Source organism: Marmota monax, unplaced genomic scaffold (assembly GCF_021218885.2).
Source record: "Marmota monax isolate L192 unplaced genomic scaffold, Marmota_monax_Labrador192_F-V1.1 WCK01_AAM20220418_F8-fsc00012, whole genome shotgun sequence".
In the NCBI taxonomy this organism is placed as follows: domain Eukaryota; kingdom Metazoa; phylum Chordata; class Mammalia; order Rodentia; family Sciuridae; genus Marmota; species Marmota monax.
The window spans coordinates 9,480,170-9,504,759 of record NW_026695227.1 but is presented as its reverse complement, the minus strand read 5'-3'; the positions used below and the strand labels follow the sequence as shown (position 1 = coordinate 9,504,759).

General features: G+C 34.9%; 1 protein-coding gene across 10 annotated transcripts in view; it reads left to right on the top strand.

Moving 5' to 3' along the window:
* The window catches only part of Abcc9 (ATP binding cassette subfamily C member 9), a 129,947-nt gene that overhangs the window by 54,248 nt on the left and 51,109 nt on the right, over positions 1-24,590 (top strand). For all 10 annotated transcript variants that reach the window (XM_046436378.2, XM_046436380.2, XM_046436376.2 and 7 more), the window contains 6 exons: positions 10,776-10,814; positions 12,317-12,418; positions 14,125-14,209; positions 15,466-15,546; positions 22,898-23,035; positions 23,168-23,293. In XM_046436378.2, the coding sequence (XP_046292334.1) occupies positions 10,776-10,814; positions 12,317-12,418; positions 14,125-14,209; positions 15,466-15,546; positions 22,898-23,035; positions 23,168-23,293 (571 nt within the window). The remainder of the gene's footprint in view (positions 1-10,775; positions 10,815-12,316; positions 12,419-14,124; positions 14,210-15,465; positions 15,547-22,897; positions 23,036-23,167; positions 23,294-24,590) is intronic.

Genomic DNA, 24,590 nt, shown 5'->3' with positions numbered 1-24,590 from the left:
GATAACAGTAAGGTTGGGGATATAAAGACATTTTTTAGGTAAATAAATGGGTAGCACTAAAAGAAAAAACTTAAAATTTTATTTTATAATAAAATAAGTTATGGGAAACTTGCATTATTTATAAAGCTTACATGCAAACAAAACTTGAGTGATTCAATAGAGAAGAAATATTAAATGATGTTTCTCAGAATCTTCATAAGAGACTATGAATTAGAAATTTCTCCTCATGCTTAATGTAGACACCAAAAGCATCTGGTTAGAGATGTATGGGTCAGACATGTATGTTGTGCAACTCTAAAAAGGTAAAAACTGAGATATGGTGTGTCATCTCACTATTGGAATGGTTAGTTTTGGGTCTTCAAAGAACATCATGGTAATATAAAATTATTTAGAACCATAATAACATAGAATTGAGTAATTTTAATTTTTTTAAAACTAAATCATATTTATTTACTTTGGCCTACATGGTAGACTTCCTATATGTAGAAACTGGTTATAGCTTATTTAAGAAATCAGACTATCTGCTTTTGACTCTAAATCAGGTGTAATTTGCCTCCAGGTATATTTGGCAGTATTTGGAGACATGCTTGGTTGTTAAACTGGGAAATTGGGCTGCTGTTGTTTAGCTAGTAGGCATCAGAGATGCTGCTAAACATCCTACAATATACAAGGAAGTCCCCACAGCAAGGAATTATCTTGTCCCAAAAGTCAGTTGTGCTGAAGTTGTAAAATTTTGCTCCTAACCTACAAGTATTCTTAAATGTCATTTTGTACCTACTATCATGAGTCCTATTGTGACTTAGTCTGCTGTTTACATATGCAGACATCCCTCAAGGAGTACAGATGATTTATAAGCCTATTCAGAACTGATTCCATTTTAAAGACTAAAGAAAAGAAAGAAATGCATAGATGTAAAATTTGCCCTGGAATCAGTGTAGAACTGTAAAGTTTATTTTCAGTGACTTTGACAAAAGAAAGAGGCTGAGAAACATTGAGTGGACATTGTATCCCTATTGTATAAATCTACAAGATTGTAGCAGTGAAACGTTTACAGAATGTTCAGCAGAGAGCTCAGTAAGTAGTTGCTACCTCAGTTTGCTTCATGGCAGTTTCCTGTCAATCACTAAATTCAGGCCCTCAGAGGTGTTTGCCCTGCCACTGTCATCTCCCTTCTTGGATGAGGAACAAACCCTACAAGATTAAATTGTATTGTGTGCCAGAAAATGCTTGAGGTCACATTTTCATAGCTCTATGAAGTTCTCATAATCAGTTCTCCAGTGTTACTTTTATTTCCAGGCCCCAGTGCCAGTTAGACCAAATTGACTCCCATTGTTATCATTACTTTATTAATGAATAAACAGATGACATGAGGATATGGAAAATATTTTATGCAATCTAGTTTTTTTTTTTTGCTTTATTAAGCTTATGTGTCATTTATTTCCTACCTCGTTTTTTTAAAGATTGTATATTTTTTAATTTAAAATGACAGAGAAGTTACAAAATAAAGGTAAGGAAATCAAGAAGGAAAACAAGGTTTAAATAATAATATGAGAGCTGTGGATATAGCTCAGTTTGTAGAGTGTTTGCCTCACATGCACAAGGCCCTGGGTTCAATCCCCCACACATAATCATCATCATCATCATCATCATCATCATCATCTGATAAGTTAATAGAAATTTGTGAACTGGAGTTTTGTTTAATTTAAAAAACATGAACTACACATTCATTCATTTGAACTTCATAGAAGGAAGCAAAGAAGAAAAGATGAAATAAAAGTATACTCAATAAAGATTAACAATTTTCTCTTTTTGGAAAAACTATGACAGAAATTTCTCCCATATTAATTTTTTAAAAAGTCAATAAAAATTACTTAATGTTTAATGTTCTCAATATTCCTAAAAAATCATTCAAAACCAGATTTAATGTGTCAATTAACTTAAAAATTGAAAATATCACCACAGTTTATTTTGTAAATGCTTTTTGAGGGTTTAGAGGGCACATGGGAAGGAGTAAGGGATATGATGAGACATGTTTTTATATCAGGAATGTTCGGAGGATCCGAACTTTGTTTTAAAGAGTTATTTGTGATTTCTCTTTTAATTCTAGAAAAAATAGTTATATGTCCAGTTCAATAAGCAAGGGCATATAAATATTAATTAGTATTAATATACAGCTAATTTAGAAGTCATCAGTATTGACAAGATGATGATTTAGATTTTTTTAAAGCTTAACACAAAACCAAGTGAAGCAATTAACTAAATAGTTCTTCTTTCACCATTTCACGTATCTCTGATTGCATAAGTTTTATTTTCAATTGTATCTTCATAGAATGGCATCAGCAAAATCCAGGAAAGTTCTCTGACCTACTGCAGTGAGAAATATTTACACTGGCAGGAGAGAAGGCACTGCTGTTCATCTAGGACCCATTTACATGGGTAGAACCTGGTACACCAAGACACTCTTAGATGCTTCTTAGATACCTTGGCCCAGTCTGACGTGTTATAGACCTAGAGGAGAAAGATGAGAGAAAGGAGAGAAGAACTAAAATATTCTTTAACATTGCTGGAATGCCAATTTGCACATCATTCTTGCATCTGGGTGTGCTTTACATTTGTTGAAAAGCAAGTGTTCTACCTGAATGAAGTTGTCATTTCCTGAGTGTCATGATATACATTCATACCTAATATTTTTGGACATAGGACTAACATTCCTTATCTGATGGATGGTTCCAGTGAGAGAAACCAGAATGCGTAATAATCATGTGAGAAATAGCTGATGTTTATGTTTGTTTTCTTTTCTTTCTCATCCATGCCACCAGCCATTCTATTCAAGATCCATCTATCCTGATGTTTTATCTTTTAGCACCTTGGTGCAATCTGCTTTATAACAGTGATTCAGCATTTGAAGACAGATGAATTAAAGAGTTATTCTTCTTTGTGTGACTTTGCCTGGCATGAAGGAATAATAATTCAATAATATATTGAGTCAGCTTTCCTGGATCATCATGTTTTTGTCAACATCTAGCTTTCCTTCTTCCAAATACTGTTCCTGACTTAAGTAAGCTTGAAAAAGTCACTTTCCATTCCATAATGTATCAACCATAATACTTGGAAGTTGCTAGTAAACCAACTTTAACTTTAACTTTTAGAAGAAAACACACACAAATTCTACATGGAGAGGCATTCAGAAGTGAAATCCTATTTTCCAGAAGGAGATTTTCCATTTGGTATCTTTGCTGTCTCTTATTGCCTTTGGCGCTGTTCACTACCCCACTATGGTGGAAGATGAGTCTAGACATGGAACAACTGATTTTCATATTACCAAATAAGGTCCAATTTTGGAATTCAGAGCTGACTCTTTGTTTTGGAAGGGGAAAAAATAACCTTCCACATGGATTTTGATTAACATATTGTCATGTGAGAGGGTGGAAATAGGTGATCTCCAGAAGTAAAGGACTGTAACATTACTTATGGAAAATGTGAGAGAATAGGATAATTTTTAATTTGCTCATGGAAGATGAATTCTTAGAAATGTATCTATATCTACCTTCCCTTTCTTCCTCTAAAAAGTAGTAGATGTATAGCACATTTTATTTTTACCCTCATAGAAAAATATACCTAGAACTTTGGAGGAAAGTTCTCAGAAATTAAGATCTCCTCTGTGCTCTCTCTCCTTTTTAAGAACTGACTACTTTAATTATCACTTTTATCTTTACTTCTTGCTCTTCACACTCCATTATCCTCTATTAAAAAATGGCTTTGCCTGTCTTTCAAGCAACTGGGACATTTCTCTTTTCAAAAGAGCAGTCTACCACACTCACCTCCTTTCTTTTCTTTCATTCTGTGAGTGGCCATCTGGACAAAGTTCTCACCAATGCCTGCATAAGGGCTGGGTCCCACTTGTTAGTTCTCAAACCTACTAAACTTCTTCATAGCTTCTGACACTTCACCACTCACGACTCCTTGAAACCAATTCATTTCTTGATTTCCATGACACTTTCATTTATTCACTTACCAAAAATATTTATTGTGTATCTATTACATACAAATCATGATATTAGTTGTTAGAGGATAAATAAGTAGATAAGGATAGCCAGGCCCCTATTTTCATGGAAATTTACTGTTTACCAGAGGAGACCATGAGAAAATAAGAAAAAAATTATATTTAATTATTCTTTTATATAAATACCAAGAAGGAGAAGTACAAGATTTTATAAAAACAAAATGGGTGACCTAACTGAATAGGGCCAAGAAGGAATTTCTTAGGGGGAGGTGAATAAATTAATGACCATTTGACCTTGCATTTTAAGTGTAAACCAAAATCAATGAGTAAGAAAGTCAGGAGCTGCAATAAAAATTGTGATGAAAGAAGTGGAAGAATACTCTAATTCTCCTTCCATCCTTTTGACTGCTCTTCTGAGTCTACTATAGACAATAGGAACTCCTTCAATCATCCTTTAAATTATGACTTTGATTCTGATACTCTCTAAATACTAATAATACCTACTATACATTTTGAGACAGTCTTCCTTCTGAAGACCCATAGCTCTCCAAAAAGGCTTATACAAGCTGCAAATTCAATACCTACAAACTGGAATTCTATCCCTCATATCTCCAAATCCTGCTTCTCCTCCTGTTTCCTGATTACGCTGTATCCTTATCCCCTAAAATCAGTTGGTGGGTGCCTAAGTCAGAGCTCAATGCATCAACCTAGACTCCACTTTCCATCACCCTCAAAATCTAGCCAATTACTATCTCCATTCTTCCAATTTTCTGATGCCCATCCTTACATTTCTATGTCTATTTTAGTTTCCCTAGTTCAGGTACATACCACTTAATGTGGACCACTCACTCTACTGGCTTCTTAATTTTTCTGCACACTGCTGGCAGATTTACCTTTCTGACATGAAACTCTAACTACTTCCCTCTAGCTTATAATCTTGTATTGACTGACAGAGAAAAGAATACGGGAAATGTCCCAAAGACCTTTCATGACCTGGACCCTGTTTAACTTTTACAGCTGCTATTCTGCCATTCATTCCACCCACCCTTGACACTGTGCTCCAGGGGCATGAACTGAGGGTAGTCCCTTCAAATAACATATTCCAGCCTCCCTCTTTCTTCTATTGTCAAGTCGGGTGTTTATTTCCTTAGCAAAGTCTTCTTTTATCCTCCCAGGACTTGAAAATACTTCATTTTCTGGTCCTTCTGCTCCTGATTGAAATTATTAAAATGTAATATGGTCTTCTTACTAGATTCTGAGACGCTGAAGCCACAGCTTTGTCTTTCTTTCCTTATATGTGTCATACATGGTCCAGTTCCTAGCTTTTACCCCATTTCTGTTTGTAGCTAAGAAGACTCTTACATCTATTATCTATCTATCTATATCTATGTATCTATCTATCTGTCATCTATCTACCTATCTACCATCTATCTTTTTAATTTTGACCCAAAGCCTACTGCAGCTACCCTCCATTCCTTTCCTTTGGTAGATAAAGCAACATCATATCCAATTCTTCATTTTCTATTTTCACCTTAGTCCACTGCAATCTGTTTCTACTTCTACTACTCCAATAAAACTATTCTTATCCAAGCCATCAATGGCATCTTGGCATGTAGCTCATTGAAACCTTTCTAGCCATTATCTTCCTTGACCTCCTAGCCACTGACATCATTACCAATACCTTTCTTCTCAAAAGGTCTCCTTGCTTAGTTTCCAATAAAATTTACAGTCCAATTTACCTCTTAAAATTTTGCCTACTCCTCTTGATTTCTTCTCCAGATTTCTCTTGATTAGCCATTTTGATGAGCAGTGACATTTTTCAGGATTCAGTATTTATCCTTTTCTACATCTGCACATACTGGGTACAACACTTCCTCTGATTTTAGTTTTCACTCTCTGCTCCTGATCTTTTTTTTTTTAATTTTTTATTGTTGGCTGTTCAAAACATTACATAGTTCTTGATATATCATATTTCACAATTTGATTCAAGTGGGTTATGAGCTCCCATTTTTACCCCATATACAGATTGCAGAATCACATCAGTTACACATCCATTGATTTACATATTGCCATACTAGTGTCTGTTGTGTTCTGCTGCCTTTCCTATCCTCTACTATCCCCCCTCCCCTCCCCTCCCCTCCCCTCCCCTCCCCTCTTCTCTCTCTGCTCCCTCTACTGACATTCGTTTGTCCCCCTTATATTATTTTTCCCCTTCCCCTCACTTCCTCTTGTATGTACTTTTGTATAACTCTGAGGGTCTCCTTCCATTTCCATGCATTTTCCCTTCTCTCTCCCTTTCCCTCCCACCTCTCATCCCTGTTTAATGTTAATCTTCTTCTCATGCTCTTCGACCCTACTCTGTTCTTAGTTACTCTCCTTATATCAAAGAAGACATTTGGCATTTGTTTTTTAGGGATTGGCTAGCTTCACTTAGCATAATCTGCTCTAATGCCATCCATTTCCCTGTAACTTCTATGATTTTGTCATTTTTTAATGCAGAGTAATACTCCATTGTGTATAAATGCCACATTTTTTTTATCCATTCATCCATTGAAGGGCATCTAGGTTGGTTCCACAGTCTAGCTATTGTGAATTGTGCTGCTATGAACATCGATGTAGCAGTGTCCCTGTAGCATGCTCTTTTTAGGTCTTTAGGGAATAGACCAAGAAGGGGAATAGCTGGGTCAAATGGTGGCTCCATTCCCAGCTTTCCAAGAAATCTCCATACTGCTTTCCAAATTGGCTGCACCAATTTGCAGTCCCACCAGCAATGTACAAGTGTACCCTTTTCCCCACATCCTCGCCAGCACTTGTTGTTGTTTGACTTCATAATGGCTGCCAATCTAACTGGAGTGAGATGGTATCTTAGGGTGGTTTTGATTTGCATTTCTCTGACTGCTAGAGATGGTGAGCATTTTTTCATGTACTTGTTGATTGATTGTATGTCCTCCTCTGAGAAGTGTCTGTTCAGGTCCTTGGCCCATTTGTTGATTGGGTTATTTGTTCTCTTATTGTCTAATTTTTTGAGTTCTTTGTATACTCTGGATATTAGGGCTCTATCTGAAGTGTGAGGAGTAAAGATTTGTTCCCAGGATGTAGGCTCTCTATTTACCTCTCTTATTGTATCTTTTGCTGAGAAAAAACTTTTTAGTTTGAGTAAGTCCCATTTGTTGATTCTAGTTATTAACTTTTGTGCTATGGGTGTCCTATTGAGAAAATTGTGCACCATGATCAAGTAGGATTCATCCCTGGGATGCAAGGCTGGTTCAATATACGGAAATCAATAAATGTTATTCACCACATCAATAGACTTAAAAATAAGAACCACATGATCATCTCGATAGATGCGGAAAAAGCATTCGACAAAGTACAGCATCCCTTTATGTTCAAAACTCTAGAAAAACTAGGGATAACAGGAACATACCTCAATATTGTAAAAGCAATCTATGCTAAGCCTCAGGCTAGCATCATTCTCAATGGAGAAAAATTGAAGGCATTCCCTCTAAAATCTGGAACAAGACAGGGATGCCCTCTCTCACCACTTCTGTTCAACATAGTTCTCGAAACACTGGCCAGAGCAATTAGACAGACGAATGAAATTAAAGGCATCAAAATAGGAAAAGAAGAACTTAAATTATCACTATTTGCAGATGACATGATTCTATACCTAGCAGACCCAAAAGGGTCTACAAAGAAACTATTAGAGCTAATAAATGAATTCAGCAAAGTGGCAGGATATAAAATCAACACGCATAAATCAAAGGCATTCCTGTATATCAGCGACAAATCCTCTGAAATGGAAATGAGGACAACCACTCCATTCACAATATCTTCAAAAAAAATAAAATACTTGGGAATCAACCTGACAAAAGAGGTGAAAGACTTATACAATGAAAACTACAGAACCCTAAAGAGAGAAATAGAAGAAGATCTTAGAAGATGGAAAAATATACCCTGTTCATGGATAGGCAGAACTAACATCATCAAAATGGCGATATTACCAAAACTTCTCTATAGGTTTAATGCAATGCCAATCAAAATCCCAACGGCATTTCTTGTAGAAATAGAGAAAGCAATCATGAAATTCATATGGAAAAACAAAAGACCCAGAATAGCAAAAACAATGCTAAGCAGGAAGTGTGAATCAGGCGGTATAGCGATACCAGACTTCAAACTATACTACAGAGCAATAGTAACAAAAACAGCATGGTACTGGTACCAAAACAGGCGGGTGGACCAATGGTACAGAATAGAGGACACAGAAACCAATCCACAAAACTACAACTACCTTATATTTGATAAAGGGGCTAAAAGCATGCAATGGAGGAAGGATAGCATCTTCAACAAATGGTGCTGGGAAAACTGGAAATCCATATGCAACAAAATGAAACTGAATCCCTTTCTCTCGCCATGCACAAAAGTGAATTCAAAATGGATCAAGGAGCTTGATATCAAATCAGAGACACGCCGTCTGATAGAAGAAAAAGTTGGCTACGATCTACATACTGTGGGGTCGGGCTCCAAATGCTCCTGATCTTTTATTCTCTTATGAAACAAGAGCCATTACATGAGCTTTTTACTAATAAAGGATGGAATCCAAAGTTTCAGTATCCAAGATATATATTGTGAAAGAAAACACTCCAAAGTTTTTCATTTGTCTCTCAGATCTCTTTCTTGAGTTTGAAATTCTGCTTCCTGGCCGTAGTCATTTAGTTGTTTCTTAGGCACTGAATATGTTAAATGCTGCTCTATCTCCTTCTCTTACCACTGTAGATACTTTCTCTTTTTGTCTCTTGACTCCTTATTCTCCTTCAGTCTCTCCCTCCAATCAGTCACAATGCTAGCTTTCTCAATGTGTCTCCCTCCCTCCATTGCTCTGATTAGGGGCACTGCCTTCTTATCCTCATTACCCTGACAGCCTCCAGTGGTCTCTGCATCACCTCCAGTCTTATTCCCTCCAATTCACTTGTTACCTTCCGCAATGGGAGTAATGTCTCTAAACAGAACCTTTCTTTCTCTCTCCTGATTAAGCCTTTTCAGTGGTTTACTGTTACTCTAAGGAAAAACTCAAGTCTTGTAAAGACTTATCTTGTAAAGACATTATCTGGCTTGCTTAACTTTTTAAGTTTATTAAGTCCTTTTCTTGACTTAAACACACAATTTAGCCATGCTGAATTTATATCCGTTCCTTGTCTGAGCAGGATACCTGATGGCCGTCCAATCTGTATTTTCTCTAGTCTAAAGTACTATGGATCTTTTATTCATCTAACCCACTCTTAATTATTCCTCTGCCATTAGTTCTGCTATTTACCCTGATTAGTCAGAAGTGGCTTGGGTATCTGCCATCCAGTACCACCCTGTACCTCACCTATCTTAGTGTTTCTTCCTTAGGGTTTGGAGGGAGTTGGACTTCCCCCCAAAAGTGAAATAGCAAGAAAGAAGGAATGGATCCTCCTAGCCCACTGTATCTCTAGTATTCTCTATACTAGGAGGAGATTAATAAATATTTTAATTAGTATTGAAAATAGCTGGACTTTAATCAGTCATTATTGAGTAAGTTCATGACTTTCAAATCCATGTCTCCAGCCTGGGATGACATTTTCAAATGTCTGATGAGCCTATCTACCTGGTTAATCAATATGCAAACCAACCCATTAATTTCTGTTACACACCTGCTCTTCCTCCTTACTTCTCTCTCTTTTTCAGATTAGCTAAAACTATTGAGGTCATTTTATGGCTTTTTATAGCTTTTTAAAAAATGAAATCTAAATGTCTTTGTCTCTAAAGCATATTCTGTAGAAAATATTGCTAGGAAATTGAGTATTTCATTACTTGATTTTTTTATGGATAACCTGAAAAAGGGAATAATCATTATTGATAGGAATTTTTAGTCTGAGATAGTTTCTTCCTGTCTCCATCATCTATATCAAGATGTCATTAGCAGTATGCAATAGGGAAAATAGTCCTTAAAAATTCTAAACCAAATATCACTACATAATGCCATTAGGTGAATTTTCACCACATAAAGCATATGAGATTTTCCATAAATAGGATTTATTTTTGTAGTTCCCATAGGCTTAAACATATGTGTGATTATTAAATTCATATCCTTCAGAATGATACAGCTCAACAGAATCTGTTATAAAAATTAGGATAATAAAACAAATCAATTTTTCCTCATAGGTATAACTAAATGCAATTAGTCAGAGCTGACTTTTTACATAACTCACATAATTATGATATTCAGATATTGTAGTTAGACATACCATATATGTCTGTTTTTCTTACAAGCTTCTGTGAGCCAACTATGTTTTTTGTATCTTCTATGGTTAAACCCCCAAAGTATTTCTTCTATTCATGCCTTAAGGTAGTTACTTATAAATTTAAACAGATTAAATTCAAAATTTAAAAGTAGGGGAATGCTGGAAATGTAGAGTCCTTATGAAACTAGAAAACTTTATTCTACAGAGATTACCCAAATTTCCACAACTAATGATAACAGAGTTGGAATTGTATGCACCAGAATTTTTACAAAGGATAACATTGTTATCTATGTTTTGGAAACTTATTAAATAGTTTTTTCCTAGCTGAAGAAGACATAAAAGAAGAAGTTTTTTTTTATTGTTGTTGTTGTTGTTGTTGTTTTAAATCTGGTTTGTCTGTAAGCTGTTTAATATTTCCAATGTTTATTTTATCCCTTGCCTGATATGTACACATATTCATTCTGTATTTATACTACATAATTAATGAACATTGTTTGCCATACTTGCAGTGTAAATGAATCTGAGCCTTCTTTTGAAGCAACCAGAAGGTATTATTTCTATTTTAACCTGAGTTTAATAAGAATAACTTCCTTCCTTGGTCTTTACTTTAATCCCTTACTCCTCGGCATTGTTCATTCTGATGACATACAGTTCTTTTAATGTGCCAGCATATTTGCAACAGCAGTGGTTCCCAACCTTACAGGCTGCTAAAAGAATTCACTGATGAAACAAAATGGCTCCTTGTGGCCTTGTTTTCATCTCAGTGAGCCACATGATGTCCACTTTGGCTAAAACTAAAACTGTCCTTGTTAAATTAGGTTTGAGAGTTCATAAAATAAAAATGTGGGAATTAATGCATATGTTGACTGTGGGAGTCAAACAATGATAAGGTCTGCCTAAAAGTAGAGATGTTGAGCAAGTGCTGTATCTACTTAAAAAACAAACTAAAAAAGCCCCAGGAAGCTCGGGGCTGAGCTCAGTGCTGAAGTACATGCATAGCGTGCTTGAGACCCTGGGTTTAATCTCCATCCAGGAAAAAAACAAAATAAAACAAAAACTAAAACATACCTTGAAGACCATGGGAAAGGGTGGCTGACATGTAGAGTTTGGGAACCGCTGTTTCACTGTATATATAATCGTCTGAAAGACGGCTAGCATACCATGCATTATCATGTCTTCTAATCCTAAAATGGTCCATGATGATCACTGAGCATTTGTAATGTCTCTTTTTTAACCTTACTCTCCTTTAACTTTAATTCCTTCATTAGTACTTACAGATCATGAACTAACTGTGGAAGTCTGACTTGTAAGCTGATCTGATCCCTTCCCCAACGCGTCCCACCATCCTCTTTATCTTTAGCTCATATGTATTTTCCTAAGTATTGCAAATTAAAGTCTGATGTATAGACATCTGGTACAATTTTCAAGCAAAAAAATGGAAAGGAGAGGAGGAAGTTATTTTTTTAAATAAACTATTTCAATATGTTTTGAAATGTGTACTTTTAAAATGTATAATTTCAATACTGAAATGGGCTCTTCAATCTATTATTCAATCTATATATAATCTATTACCTTAAAATATGTTAGTGTAATTAAGCAGCAAATACATACTATAATTATAACATTAATTAATGCCTTTTTAAAGGTCTACATATAAAATTCACAGTTCTATAAAGTACTTCTAATGTAAATTAAAATATCTGTGGCTTTTGGAGAGTGAATTGCTATTAATCTTTTAATTATTTAAAAATTATAAACATTTTAGAAAAGACAATTTCAATTAGTAGTTCATTCCTTAAAACACTTCATCAGCATAGTACAGTCAATTTTTATACATTAGATGATAATTTGGTTAAATTATAATCCCTTTAATTTAAGTGGCTTATTTAATCATATCTTCATAAGATTGGTGGTCTTTGAAATTTTTTCTTTTAAAATTTTCCCATTTCTGGGTCTGAGATGTTTTGTCAACTATTCTTTTTCTTAGTTATGCTAAAATCTTTGCACCTTGCATAATTTCAGTGTTTTATTTTTCTTTTCCATTTTCCAGTAGGAACAGGTATTCTGTAGCTTATGCAGCACAAAAGCCTTGGTTATTAAATGCTACAGTAGAAGAAAATATTACCTTTGGAAGTCCTTTCAACAAACAGAGGTAATTTTGCATGTGTACAATTTAGAACTGAAAGAACAATTATCTCTAATCCATGCCTTTGATCCATGGTTTCTAGAACCTTCTTGTTTGGGACTGCTTGCCCCACTTCCATTCCCACCAAAGTCTTTTGAATCAGTTCTTTTAAGAACATCCTCTTTGGAAGTTCCAACCTATCCTAGAACCTGATCAAGAACAGTTAATACACCAAGATTAAATAAAGATATTAAGTGTGTGTCGGATAGGGGACTTGCTTAGGTTATGGAAGCAAATAACAGTGAAGGGAAAATCCCAGTAAGGTGCAGAAGGGGAGTTAACGGTGGACAGAAGGGTTTGGGATGAGAATCTAGTGACAGGAGCAGCCAGAATATTCTATCTCTCAAACATATTCCCTGGAACATATGACCCTTTACTGAGCCACCTTCAGAGGTGAAGGTGGGTGGGTCTGAAGATGAGGGGAGAGAAGGAGAAAGACAATGGAAGAACAAATTTCATGGGTCTTTTGGGGGCTTGGGAATAAGGCAGACAGGTGGGGATTCTGAAGGCTGAGTTTTGCTCCTGGAGGACATAAAAGCTAAGTGGCTATCATTGTGTGTATTCTGGGGAGATTCTGTAAGCTTTAGGTAGGGGATTAGCAAGGTGAATATGATGTTTAATCTGGAAGCAAAACATGACAGAGTGGCTATCCATATAAATAGATGCAGACAGATTTATTCTGAACTGGAAGCAAGGAAACACTTCGAAATTAGTGGGAATAATCACCCAGGCATGCAGCGTGTCACCTGAATTTAGGGGTGACAAAAGAAATGTGAAAGAATGGATGGTTGAGAAAAAACATTCTAGAGTAAGAATAGACAAACACGAGGAGGCATGGAAGATGAAATAACCAAGAATGACCTGAATATTTTAAGACTCGGGGCTAAGAAAACAAAACGATCCATGTTTCCCCAACCATCTCCAACTCCCAGACTCTCCTACACTTCCAACTCATCCGCTTCCCTATTGCAGCCTCAGATCAGCTTGAGTGCTATCTATCAATCCTCCTTGCTTTCTACTTCTGCTCCCTTCAGTGTACATGACAAACGCATGGACACCCACTTGCAGCCTCAGCTCTAGCCACAGTGACCCTCCTGTTGTCCCTTGTGTGCATTCGTAACCTTTTTACCTTATGAAATCCCTTGTTCTTCCTTTACCACATTGTCTTCCTGGAGGATTACTGCTTACCTTACTGGATATTGTTTAAGTATTACTTCCTGTATCTTCTAAAAACGTTTAGTCATTTCTTCCTTATATTCTAGGAGTGATAAGGACCCACCTCCACTAATTGTACTTCACAAGGCACCTTTTATTAAGTTTTTGTATCAGTCTTCAGCTCTGTACTCTAGCTTTGAACGTTTTTTTTTTTAATTGACAGAGTTATATGTGCTCGTTGTGTACAACATGAAATCTCAAAATATGTACATGTTGTGGGATGACTAAATCTAACTATTTAACATATGCATTAACTCCATTGCTATTATTTTTGTGATGAGAAGAATGGGAACCTATGCCTTATTTATCTTTGTATCCACAAACCGTGCCTAGAGGCTAGTATACATTAAATTGATCAGTAAATGGTTTATTATGGCTTTTACATTATTGAACCTGAGAGTTTGTTTATGGGCAGTGTATTAAAAGTGGTTAAAAATTAAAAACCATTTCCCCCAAAGGTACAAAGCTGTCACGGATGCCTGTTCTCTTCAGCCGGATATTGACTTATTACCATTTGGAGACCAAACTGAAATTGGAGAGAGGGTAAGCTATGTATAGTTTGTTTAATCAATGGACAAATTTCTAGAAAAGCCTTTTGTTTCTTAGTGGAACATAATGAACTTTGAGAGCTTAGGAATTGCTTGTTGTCCTACTGACAAATTCCAAAATGTGAGGACAGGAGTCCTTTGATGCCACTGTCCCTTAAGTATTTATTAAGTAACCAAACAATGTTGTGCTAACCACTCGGGGATTCTCAAGGAAAGTAAAAAACATCCCTGCTTTGACCAAATGTGTTTTTCCTTACTTGGAATTTACTTTCATTGCTTTGGAAACTGAGATTGCTTCCAACAGCTTCTTCCACTCTTGTCAACATCTATTTATTCTTATTGAAGTGTTCTTTTTTTCTTCCTGTAAACATACTTTACATTGACGTCATGCTATTTTGACCTCCTGAAAAATGTTTATACCTGCAGTCTTTGTGACATTATTGGCTAAAAGTTTTTAACCCTCAGAGGTATCAAGTGCTGGGTAAATGCATTATCAACTTTGACAACAAATCTGTGTTATGGGTGTTAATGTTCTCTACATTTTACAGCTGAGAAAACCAAGACTGAGAAGAGTTAAGGAACTTGCCCAAGTGCAAAGTTAGGAGTGCTGCCAGGATTATTGTAACTTTGTCATCTTTATTCTTAATGACTATTCTTTATTGCAGTATAATACAGTATTTAAGAGGATTGACTTAACTTTTCTGAGACTCAGTTTCAACATGTGTAATGTGAGAACAAGATGTGCATGTTGAAATTGCTATAAGGAAAAAAAGACAAAGGAAATGTGAAGCCATTTATACAAGCCTGATACATACTAACTGCTAAATGAATGCAAGTTTTTTAAATGTTTATAATTAATACTTAATTATGAAAGAATGTTGATGTATAGTACTGTTTAACATAATTTATAATATCAAATTTAAGAGGTATGTATTAAATAAACTACAGAAACAACTCAGGAAACTAGAAAAAAATTTTGAAATGGCTTGTAATCTTTGGCACTTACCAAGTGTTTTGGTTATTAATGCTTCTGTACAGCAGAGCTCTCTGTCAAGAGTGAAAGGAGGATTATAACAGTCAAAAACTATCTTGAAATAATTCAATCATTTACCACTAGACAGTTTTCATTTTTTCTTACCAATGCAACCACAATTAAAATATTTAGAGGCTTTTTTATTCTAAGGATATTTTTTGCTAACAGATTTTTTTTCTTTTTTTACTAATGGAAAAAAATGGGTGTTTCTTCACTAGGGCATCAACCTGAGTGGGGGGCAGAGGCAAAGAATCTGTGTGGCACGAGCTCTCTATCAAAACACCAACATTGTCTTCTTGGTAAGAATATAATCCTGTCTTTTATTTCTATTTCATTTTTCCCTCTAAACCAATGAGAGTCTTTGCAAAGACAAGTCCAGTAACTTAAGGGAAGATGGTTTAACTTGTGAAATCATAGAGCATACAGGTGAACCAAATCCATATGGCACAAATCAGTGGAAGATTGACATGGAGAGTTGAGATTTTGGAATTCAGCTTGGTGTCCAAGGACTGGGGTGCTCTAAGTGGGGTTTATCTGAGTTTCTTGACCAGGAGGATCATTAATGAGGGAATGTGGATGATATTGGATCTACTGGGCAGAATCGTACATCTTCTCATTTATATTCAATGACAAAGAAAGAAAGGCTAAAAAATATATCCTTGATGGGCACAAGGTGATTAAGCACAGTACTGCATTCCAGTGGTATGCAACTCAGGCTTTAGGTAAGATTGTCTGTGATGCTGCCTCAAACTATAGAAAGCTTGGCTCTACCTGAATCATAAGCAGTAAAGAAAGAGTCTAAAATCTGTCTTTAAAAATCTCCATGGATGATTCTCATGATTATCCTGGGTTCATAGTTTGTCTCTATCCACAGATTCACAAACTTTGTGATTATGTTGATTATAGTTTTGGTCTATTTTTGTTCCTCCAGGAGGCAGTAGGTAAAATAACTTTATAGGTAGTGAATATATGTTAGAGACAAGCAGAGTATGGAAATACATCCTTCCCTGCTTTCTTCTCTGGGCAACTGTTAACCATTTATAAATCTGATTTTTAGACCTTATTTAGAGTTCTCATTCCATCTTATCTTTAGAACCTATTCAAAATGTAGATTGATTTTTGTGTTTCTCACTGAGTTTGCATTACTTGAGAGAGTTGAAGAATTGGGACACTCTGGAAATTCATTTCAGAGTAAACCTCTAAAAGCATCTGTCTCTGAAATTTAAAATAAATAAACAAATAAATGTCACAGCAGGATCTAGCAACTACCTAGGTAGTTGTACATCCTTTGTATAATGGCTGGACCCACAATTGGAAATGAGTTCTTAAAACTTGGGATCAGTTAATGACTGTACCTTATAAGGATTACAGACTTGGAAATCAAAAGGTCCTCTGGGTATGATCTTATATCCCAGTTGATTCTATTGCCTGAAATTTAATAACACTGACATCAGTTGTCAAATTATTGAATTTAAAGTTGTCAAAAGGTTAATTTATTTTGGTTTCCCAACCATTCATTGCAGGATACTTTTATTATCATCTTTACCAGCTTCCTGATCACTCTCTGAAGATACACTGCTTATCTTTAAGTCATCCTTTCTCTTGTTGGACAGTGTATATATTTCCCAGTGATGCTATAACTAATTACTATAACGGATGACTTAAATAGCACAAATCTAGCATCTTACAGTTCTGTAGTGTAGAAGTCCAACCAAGTGTCAGCAGGTCTGTGTTCCTTCTGGAAGCTCTAGAAGAGAATTCATTTCCTTGGCTTTGGTAGTGTCTAGAGGCTGCTTGTATTCCCCGGCTCACAGTTGCCTTTCTCTGGTTTCAAAGTCAGCATGATTGTATCTTGCTGACCACTCACATCTCCCTCTCTCTCATGCAGAAAAATTCTCTGCTTTAAGGAATCCTGTAGTTGGTTTGGGTTCATCTGGATAATCTCCCTATCTCAAGGTCTTTCATCTTAATCACATCTATAAAGTAGCCCCAGGTTTTAAGAAGTAGGACATGGGCATCGACAGGGGCCATTATCCCAAAACAGACAGTTCTTATTATTGGAAAGTTATAATGTGATTTAAATTTGCTCTTGTGTAGTTTTCCATTTATTTATTCTCTTTATGTTTTTGCAATAACAAATGTAACAATTTCATGCAGCCATGGTTCAACATTTTAACATTCTTGTCATAGTTTACCTTAATTTACATTCTTCTAGATTTACCTATTCCCTCTCTTCTTCCCTTCCTCCTTTCTCTTTTCCATCAATCAGTTTCATCTTCTATGCAGGGTGAGAGGAAACAAAGGCAATAATGTCATTACTCTCTCTTTAAGGATCTTACTTGTAAAATAATTATTTGAATAGTTTTATATTTTTCTCTAAATAAACTTTATCATGTTAGCTTTAACACATCATTAAAGCCACATGAAAACATCTGAATTTTGTATCAAGAATATTAGTTATTTTTGAAACCTTATGGCATCTGCAAATGTACTGTGTATATCAATTAATATATTCCATAAAAAATCTTTAAAAATCCATATCCATAAAAATAATTTGCTTAAATATATTAATTGAATACTGAAGAGAATATATTTATAAAAAGTGTATATATGTATATTAAAATAAAATACTCTTGGGCTGGGGTTGTGGCTCAGCATTAGAGCACTTGCTAGCACGTGTGAGGCCCTGGGTTCAATCCTCAGCACAACATAAAAAATAAATAAGTAAAGGCATTGTGTCTAAATACACCTAAAAAATAAACATTAAAAAACATTAAAAAAATACTCTTGAATGGGACATTCATAGAATTGGCCATTTAGAAAATTTCATTGCTTTCTTTAAAGGAAGTATCTCCCCAAAGTATGAATATACAGACAACCTTGAGATATGCTTCTCAATCCATCAAGCCTGAGTTTATTAAGTTGTACAAAAGGTTACATTTGACTACAATGCCAAGATGTTCCACAATGAAGCCATGGAGTAGAGATGATACCTGTCATTACTAATGACTGTCTATCACCTAGATATGATCATAAGTACTTGATTCACATTAGCTCACTTGATGTATGCAATAACCCCATTAGATTTGGTTATTATTTGTTGTCAGTGTTGTTACTTCTCTGTATTGGTAATGATAACAAGGCTTTTGGGGATACATGTATCCAAGGTCACACAGATGGTAATAGTGAAGCAGGGATATAAATCTGGGGGTGGGGCTTGATTTCATGGTACATTTTTTTTTTTAGTTTTTTAAATTATATATTCATGAAGGTGAAAGTCCCTGTGGTATATTCACATATGTACATAGAAAAGTTTGGTCAGATTAATTCCAAAGTTCCTCCCTTTTCCTATCCCACCAGGCTCCCCTTCAATCCCCTTCCTCTACTCCACTGATCTACTTTCTGTTTTCATGGGAACCTCCCACTTTTGTTTTTCCTTATTTTGGTCTAGATTTCACATATGAGAGAAAACATTCAACCCTTGACTGTATAAGTCTAGCTTATTTCACTTAGCATAATGTTCTCCAATTCTATCCATTTATCAGCAAAGGACAATTTCATTTTTTCTTTATAGCTGAGTAAAATTCTATTCTGTATATATACCACATTTTTTAATTCATTTATCTGTTGATGAGCACCTGGGCTGGTTTCATACCTTGGTTATTGTGACTTGTGCTGCTTTAAACATTGATGTGGCTGCATCCTTATAGTATGCTGATTTTAGTTCTTTACCATTAATACCAAAGACTGGGGTAGCTAGGTCCTATGGTGGTTCTATTCTGAGCCTTTTGAGGAATCTCCATACATACTGCTTTCCAGAGTGATTATATTAATGTGCAGTCCCACTGAGAATGTATGAGTGTGCCTTTTCCCTCACCCACATCCTCACCAGCATTTATTGTTATTTGTATTCTTGATGATTGCCATTCTAACTGGAGTGAGATGAAATCTCAATGTAGATTTGATTTGCATTTCCCTGATTGCTAAAGATGAACAATTTTTTTGTATATTTGTTGGCCATTTCTATTTCTTATTTTGAGAAGTGTCTGTTTAGTTGGGTTATTAGTTTTTTTTTTTTGTTGTTGTTGTTGTTGGACTTTTTGAATTCTTTTTATATTTTAGATATTAATCCCTTATCAGAGGATCAGCTGGCAAAGATCTTCTATTCTCTAGGTTCACTCTCTTGTTTTCTTCTCTGTTCAGGTCACAGATTGTGCTCTTAATCACCACACTTTCTTTTTAAATGATTCTCAGAAGACAAAATTCTCACTGTGATGCATTGAAGATATAAGCATAATATTAATCCACTATGGCTTTATTTATCAGAAAGTAAAACTAAAACAATAGTCTCAAAATGATTTATAGAGACTTTTACTACAATATTTTATTGAATCTCTTTTTTTTTGTGGGGTGGGGGTACCAAGGATTGAACTCAGGGGCACTCAATCCCTGAACCACATTCCCCAGCCCATTTTTATGTTTTATTTATAGACAGGGGCCCACTGAGTTGCTTAGTGCATCTCTGTTGCTGAGGCTGGCTTTGAACGCTCAATCCTCCTGTCTCAGCCCCCCGAGCCACTGAGATTCCAGATGTGCACCACCACACTACACTATTTTATTGGCTCTTTGTAGTGATCTGATGTAATTTCTCCCTAGTCTCTTCATTATTATTCGTTTGCATAATAATACATTTCTTATTCATTATACTAATGAAATGACATTTTGAAGCATTACCCAGTGTAGAACTACAATTTAGGGTCCTTTAATTTAGAAATAATGAACTTTTCATTACCCCTTGCTAGCTTATAACATTTAAAGCCAAAATTTTATGAAAACCAAATTAAATTATAAAAACTCATTTATAATTCATGTCTTATTTTTAGTATATGTGAGAAATTCTCAGAAAGAATTATAGTTTGGTCTGTATCAACAAGGTTCCTAGGGGTTTTTTTTAAATGAGAAGCTAAAATGTGTCTCAAAAGCAGTCAAGTTACCCCATGACGATTATCTGATTTCCTAAAAGCAGTAATTTGCTGTAAAACAAATCTTAGTAGCAAAACCTTGCTGCATTGTTGTGGATGGAGATGAATGCATTGTTTGAGCTTGAAACAGTGATAACTATTTTCTACTGCTGTGAAAATATCTTACCCTGCAACACTTGGTACTGATGCCTGAATTTTCATTTTTAAGTAATTCAGAAGTTCCATTATGACTGCTGTGTTAAAAGAAAAGCCATATATTTAAGCAGTAGAATTCTATTACTTACCCAAAATCTAACAATAAGAAAATTCATATATTTTGTTTTCATCATAATTAGGAATTAAATGATGAGGACCTAGTGTCTGAGATGATTTTAAAAAGCAATGCACTAAGCAGTAAAGCCAACTCAATCTTTTATACATACTACTACTTGGAACATTCTGAAGATAATTGATAACTGATATATCTAGAGGGTCTAATATGTATCATTCAAATAAATTTCAGATCAAGATAACTGTCCTTAAGTCAATTTTGTTTCGTTATCATTTTTAAGTACAAAGAAAGTAAAATTATATATGTGTATGTGTGTGCAGCTATAATTACAATTTTCTTCAACTCTCACATTATCACAGTAGTCCATGATATAAATGGATTAAGTCAACCAAATAATTACAGGTATCTCTCTGTTGCTAAATGTATTTCTTTACATATAATATTTTAATTTGTTAGTTTTAGATATACATGACAGCAGAGTATATTCAGACATATTATACATACATGGAATATACATATTCTAATTAGGATTTCATTCTTGTGGTTGTACATGATGTGGAGTTTCACTGATCATGTATTCATATATGAACATAGGAAAGTTATGTCCAACTTCTGTTGCTAAATGTATTTCTATAAAAGCCTTTTGTGGACATTAGTTATGCCACCCATTTAACTAGCATTGTAACTATGATATCCAGTAGATTTGATTTTTTTTTTCTGTCTGAAGTACTGGGAATCAAACCCAGAGATGCTCTACCAATGAGCCATATCCACAGCCCTAGATAGACTGATTTTTAAAAGGCTATTATCAATTTTGAATCACCCTTTAACTATCTAAATGCTTTACTCCTATTTCTTTTTATAAGGCTTCTCCTAAATATTTTAATAAGGCCACATTGCTTAAAGATTCTGTCTATATAGGCAGAGATTGGTGGAAAGTTGAAAAACTATTGAGCTGATTATGTCACTACCAGTAATGACCACCTGCATACATTTATTCTTTTTAAAAATATTTTTAGTTGTCAATGGACCTTTATTTTATTTATTTATATGCAGTTCTGAGATTCTAACCCAGTGCCTCACACACAGTACTCCACCACTGAGCCACAACCCCAGCCCCTACATAAATTTATACTAACTTCCAAATATCAATTTCCATCTAATTAGAAATTGCTTTTATTTGGCATTGTCTACATAATGAGCCAATAGTATGTATCTATATAGAGAATATACTGGTGCCAAATTGTTTCCAAATTTTTCCAGGATTATAATTTATAAATATTGAAATAGGTAACCTATCTGCATTAGAATGAAAATCCAACCACTATTTTCTTGGGACCACATGACAAAGTAGAAATTTGCATATTATTACATACGCAGAGGAACAGCAATGAAATAGGTGTGAGGCAATGAAGAAGACAAGATTGCAATCACTCTTCTCAGTTCCTTACCAGAAACCTCTCTCATTTTGTACTGCTCTGTTCCTTCATCCATCCCTCAGCTTCCTTCATCCCTTTCATTACTGGTGCTTCTGACCGTTAATTATATATTTCTGCATCATCATCCATCCATACAGATCATTTTGCTTTGCAATTTATTGTTTTGAGAAAACTAGAAAGTTTTCTTCAGAAAAAAAATAAAGTTATGACCTTGGATTTAAAAAAAAAATAAGAAAGTTTTCTTCAGTGATTTCTAATTTTCTTCTTTTAAATTCCTCAACAAATGAAACCATGCAATCCAATGCTATCACATTATAGGAATAAAATATTATTCATAGGTAACGTCATCACTGAAGTCAATAACCATAATTTCCTAAATCGTTTTTTAAATGTCTTTATCACTTAGTGCATGAAAACTCTCTTCCCCACATGATGGGCATTAATTCAGTGTTAAGCATGTTATTTTTGTACCTAATAATGACTGACATTTGTCTAGTGTTTATTATACTCTTAGTACAAAGAATTTAATGTATATTACCTTATTTAGTCATAAAAGCAATCCCATTAAATAAGTCCAGTTGTGTACAATTAGCATTTTCTATGCCCATCTTAATTATCTAGAACTCAGATGCTCCAATTATCTTTTCATTCTTTGCTTTGGTCTATTGTTGTTGGTTGCTGAGTAATGTGGTTTTTTAACTTGAAGATTCTATCAGATATCAAATCACTTAGAACATCCTTGCTTACTTTTTAAGTGTTTTTTAAAGTGAAAGAGAAAATGAAAGCCCCGTTTGTAAGTTAATATCTTTTTCTGACTAAAGTCATACAAGGTCTATTTTTTATAAATTTGCTTTGGAGATAATTGGTCCTTTGTTATTTGTATGTCTACTTTCGAGAGGAACTGAGTTACATAAAGAGTGTGGAAAATGTTCATCTTCCTCCATTTACTTGATTGCAGGATGACCCATTTTCTGCCCTGGACATTCACTTGAGTGATCACTTAATGCAGGAGGGGATTTTGAAATTTCTCCAAGATGACAAAAGGACACTTGTTCTCGTGACTCACAAATTACAATACCTGACACATGCTGACTGGGTGAGAATTGCGTTATATTTATATGACAGACACGTAATAGAGATGTGAAGAAATGCTTTCTGAAATAAAGCCATTTATGGGATCACTTAAAGCTTTTTTCCGCCCATGTCTGCTTATATGCACTCTCCTTAGATCATAGCCATGAAAGATGGAAGTGTGCTAAGAGAAGGAACTTTGAAAGACATTCAGACCAAAGATGTTGAGCTTTACGAGCACTGGAAAACACTTATGAATCGGCAAGATCAAGAATTAGAAAAGGTAAATGCTCACTTCAGAAGAGTGAGAAATGCACTGTATAATTACTAATACTGCTTTTAAAGCAGCATCACATTTAATGCTTGATATTATAATGGTTCTCATCTCATATCCCAAATAATTGTCATTCATGAACATGCTATTTTGAACCCATAAAATTTTAATGCTATCTTTTGGATGAAGCACTGTCAGGTTTGATAGGTTTTCATTTAAATTTGAATCAAGATGATTTTGAAAGGAAGAAAAGCTGTGAGCTGTGGGTGAGAGCTGAGAGATGTGGGGAGGTGATGAAAAGGACATAAATTTTAAAAATTTTACTCTCAAAAATTGTTTACAGTCCACAAAATCTTTTATTTTAACACAATTTTACTTAAATTTCACAAAACGCTGGGAAGTAAACATGGAAAAATATTATCTCATTTTTACAGATAAGTAAACCAAGGTTCAGAGAGATCAAGTAACCCGCCTAAATCTGTACAGTATGTGTAAGTGACACCAGTGAAATTTAAACTCAGGTCCCATATCCAAATTAATTGCACTACGATGCTACAACATTAAATGAAGCAATAAAAGAGGTGGAAACCAAATTGAGTACAACTAAGGTTAAGAGAAGAAATTATCAATTAAATTTGTAAATTTTCAAAATGTTTTGCTTTTTGAGTTTGGGTTAGAATGAGTCCAGAATTTGGTATTGCTGATCAGAAATGAGCTTTACAAAATGAAATATTTGTATCAGCAAATTTCTTTTAAAAATCGGGAAATTAAACTGAATTACTTTAGAAAGAAAAAAAAACGATGTTTCCATTGAGAGGAAGAGAAGAAAATCAGACAAATTTTGGATATTTCTCTTTCTTTGTGGATTTGCTGAAGAGCCCAGAGCAAACCACATTAAGAAGAAAAGATACATATAAAAATTTACACATGAGATAGGACAAATCACAGAGCCATTGAAATTTTCTGTGCTTATTTCTCAGGGTTTTGAGATTTAAGTGAGATTGTGTAAATCCATTACAGGGTACAGTCGGTAAGTGACCACTTAGGAATTGTGCTATGGGAAACTTGATTATAAACATACTGGGGATGGCTCCAAATGACATTTTTTCAGTGATCTAAATGCCAGGGACAAAGGAATATGATGTAAGCCTAAGGAGTTGGACAATTTATGGTTTACTTTGGAAAGAAGATCTGGAAAAAAAATGAGAGCTGTTGGCTTGATATTATAGTAATGCTGTTAAGCAAGCCAGGAAGAAAGTCCATTAAGTTGTATTTAGAATGAAGTGATCACTTGAGATAGCATAGC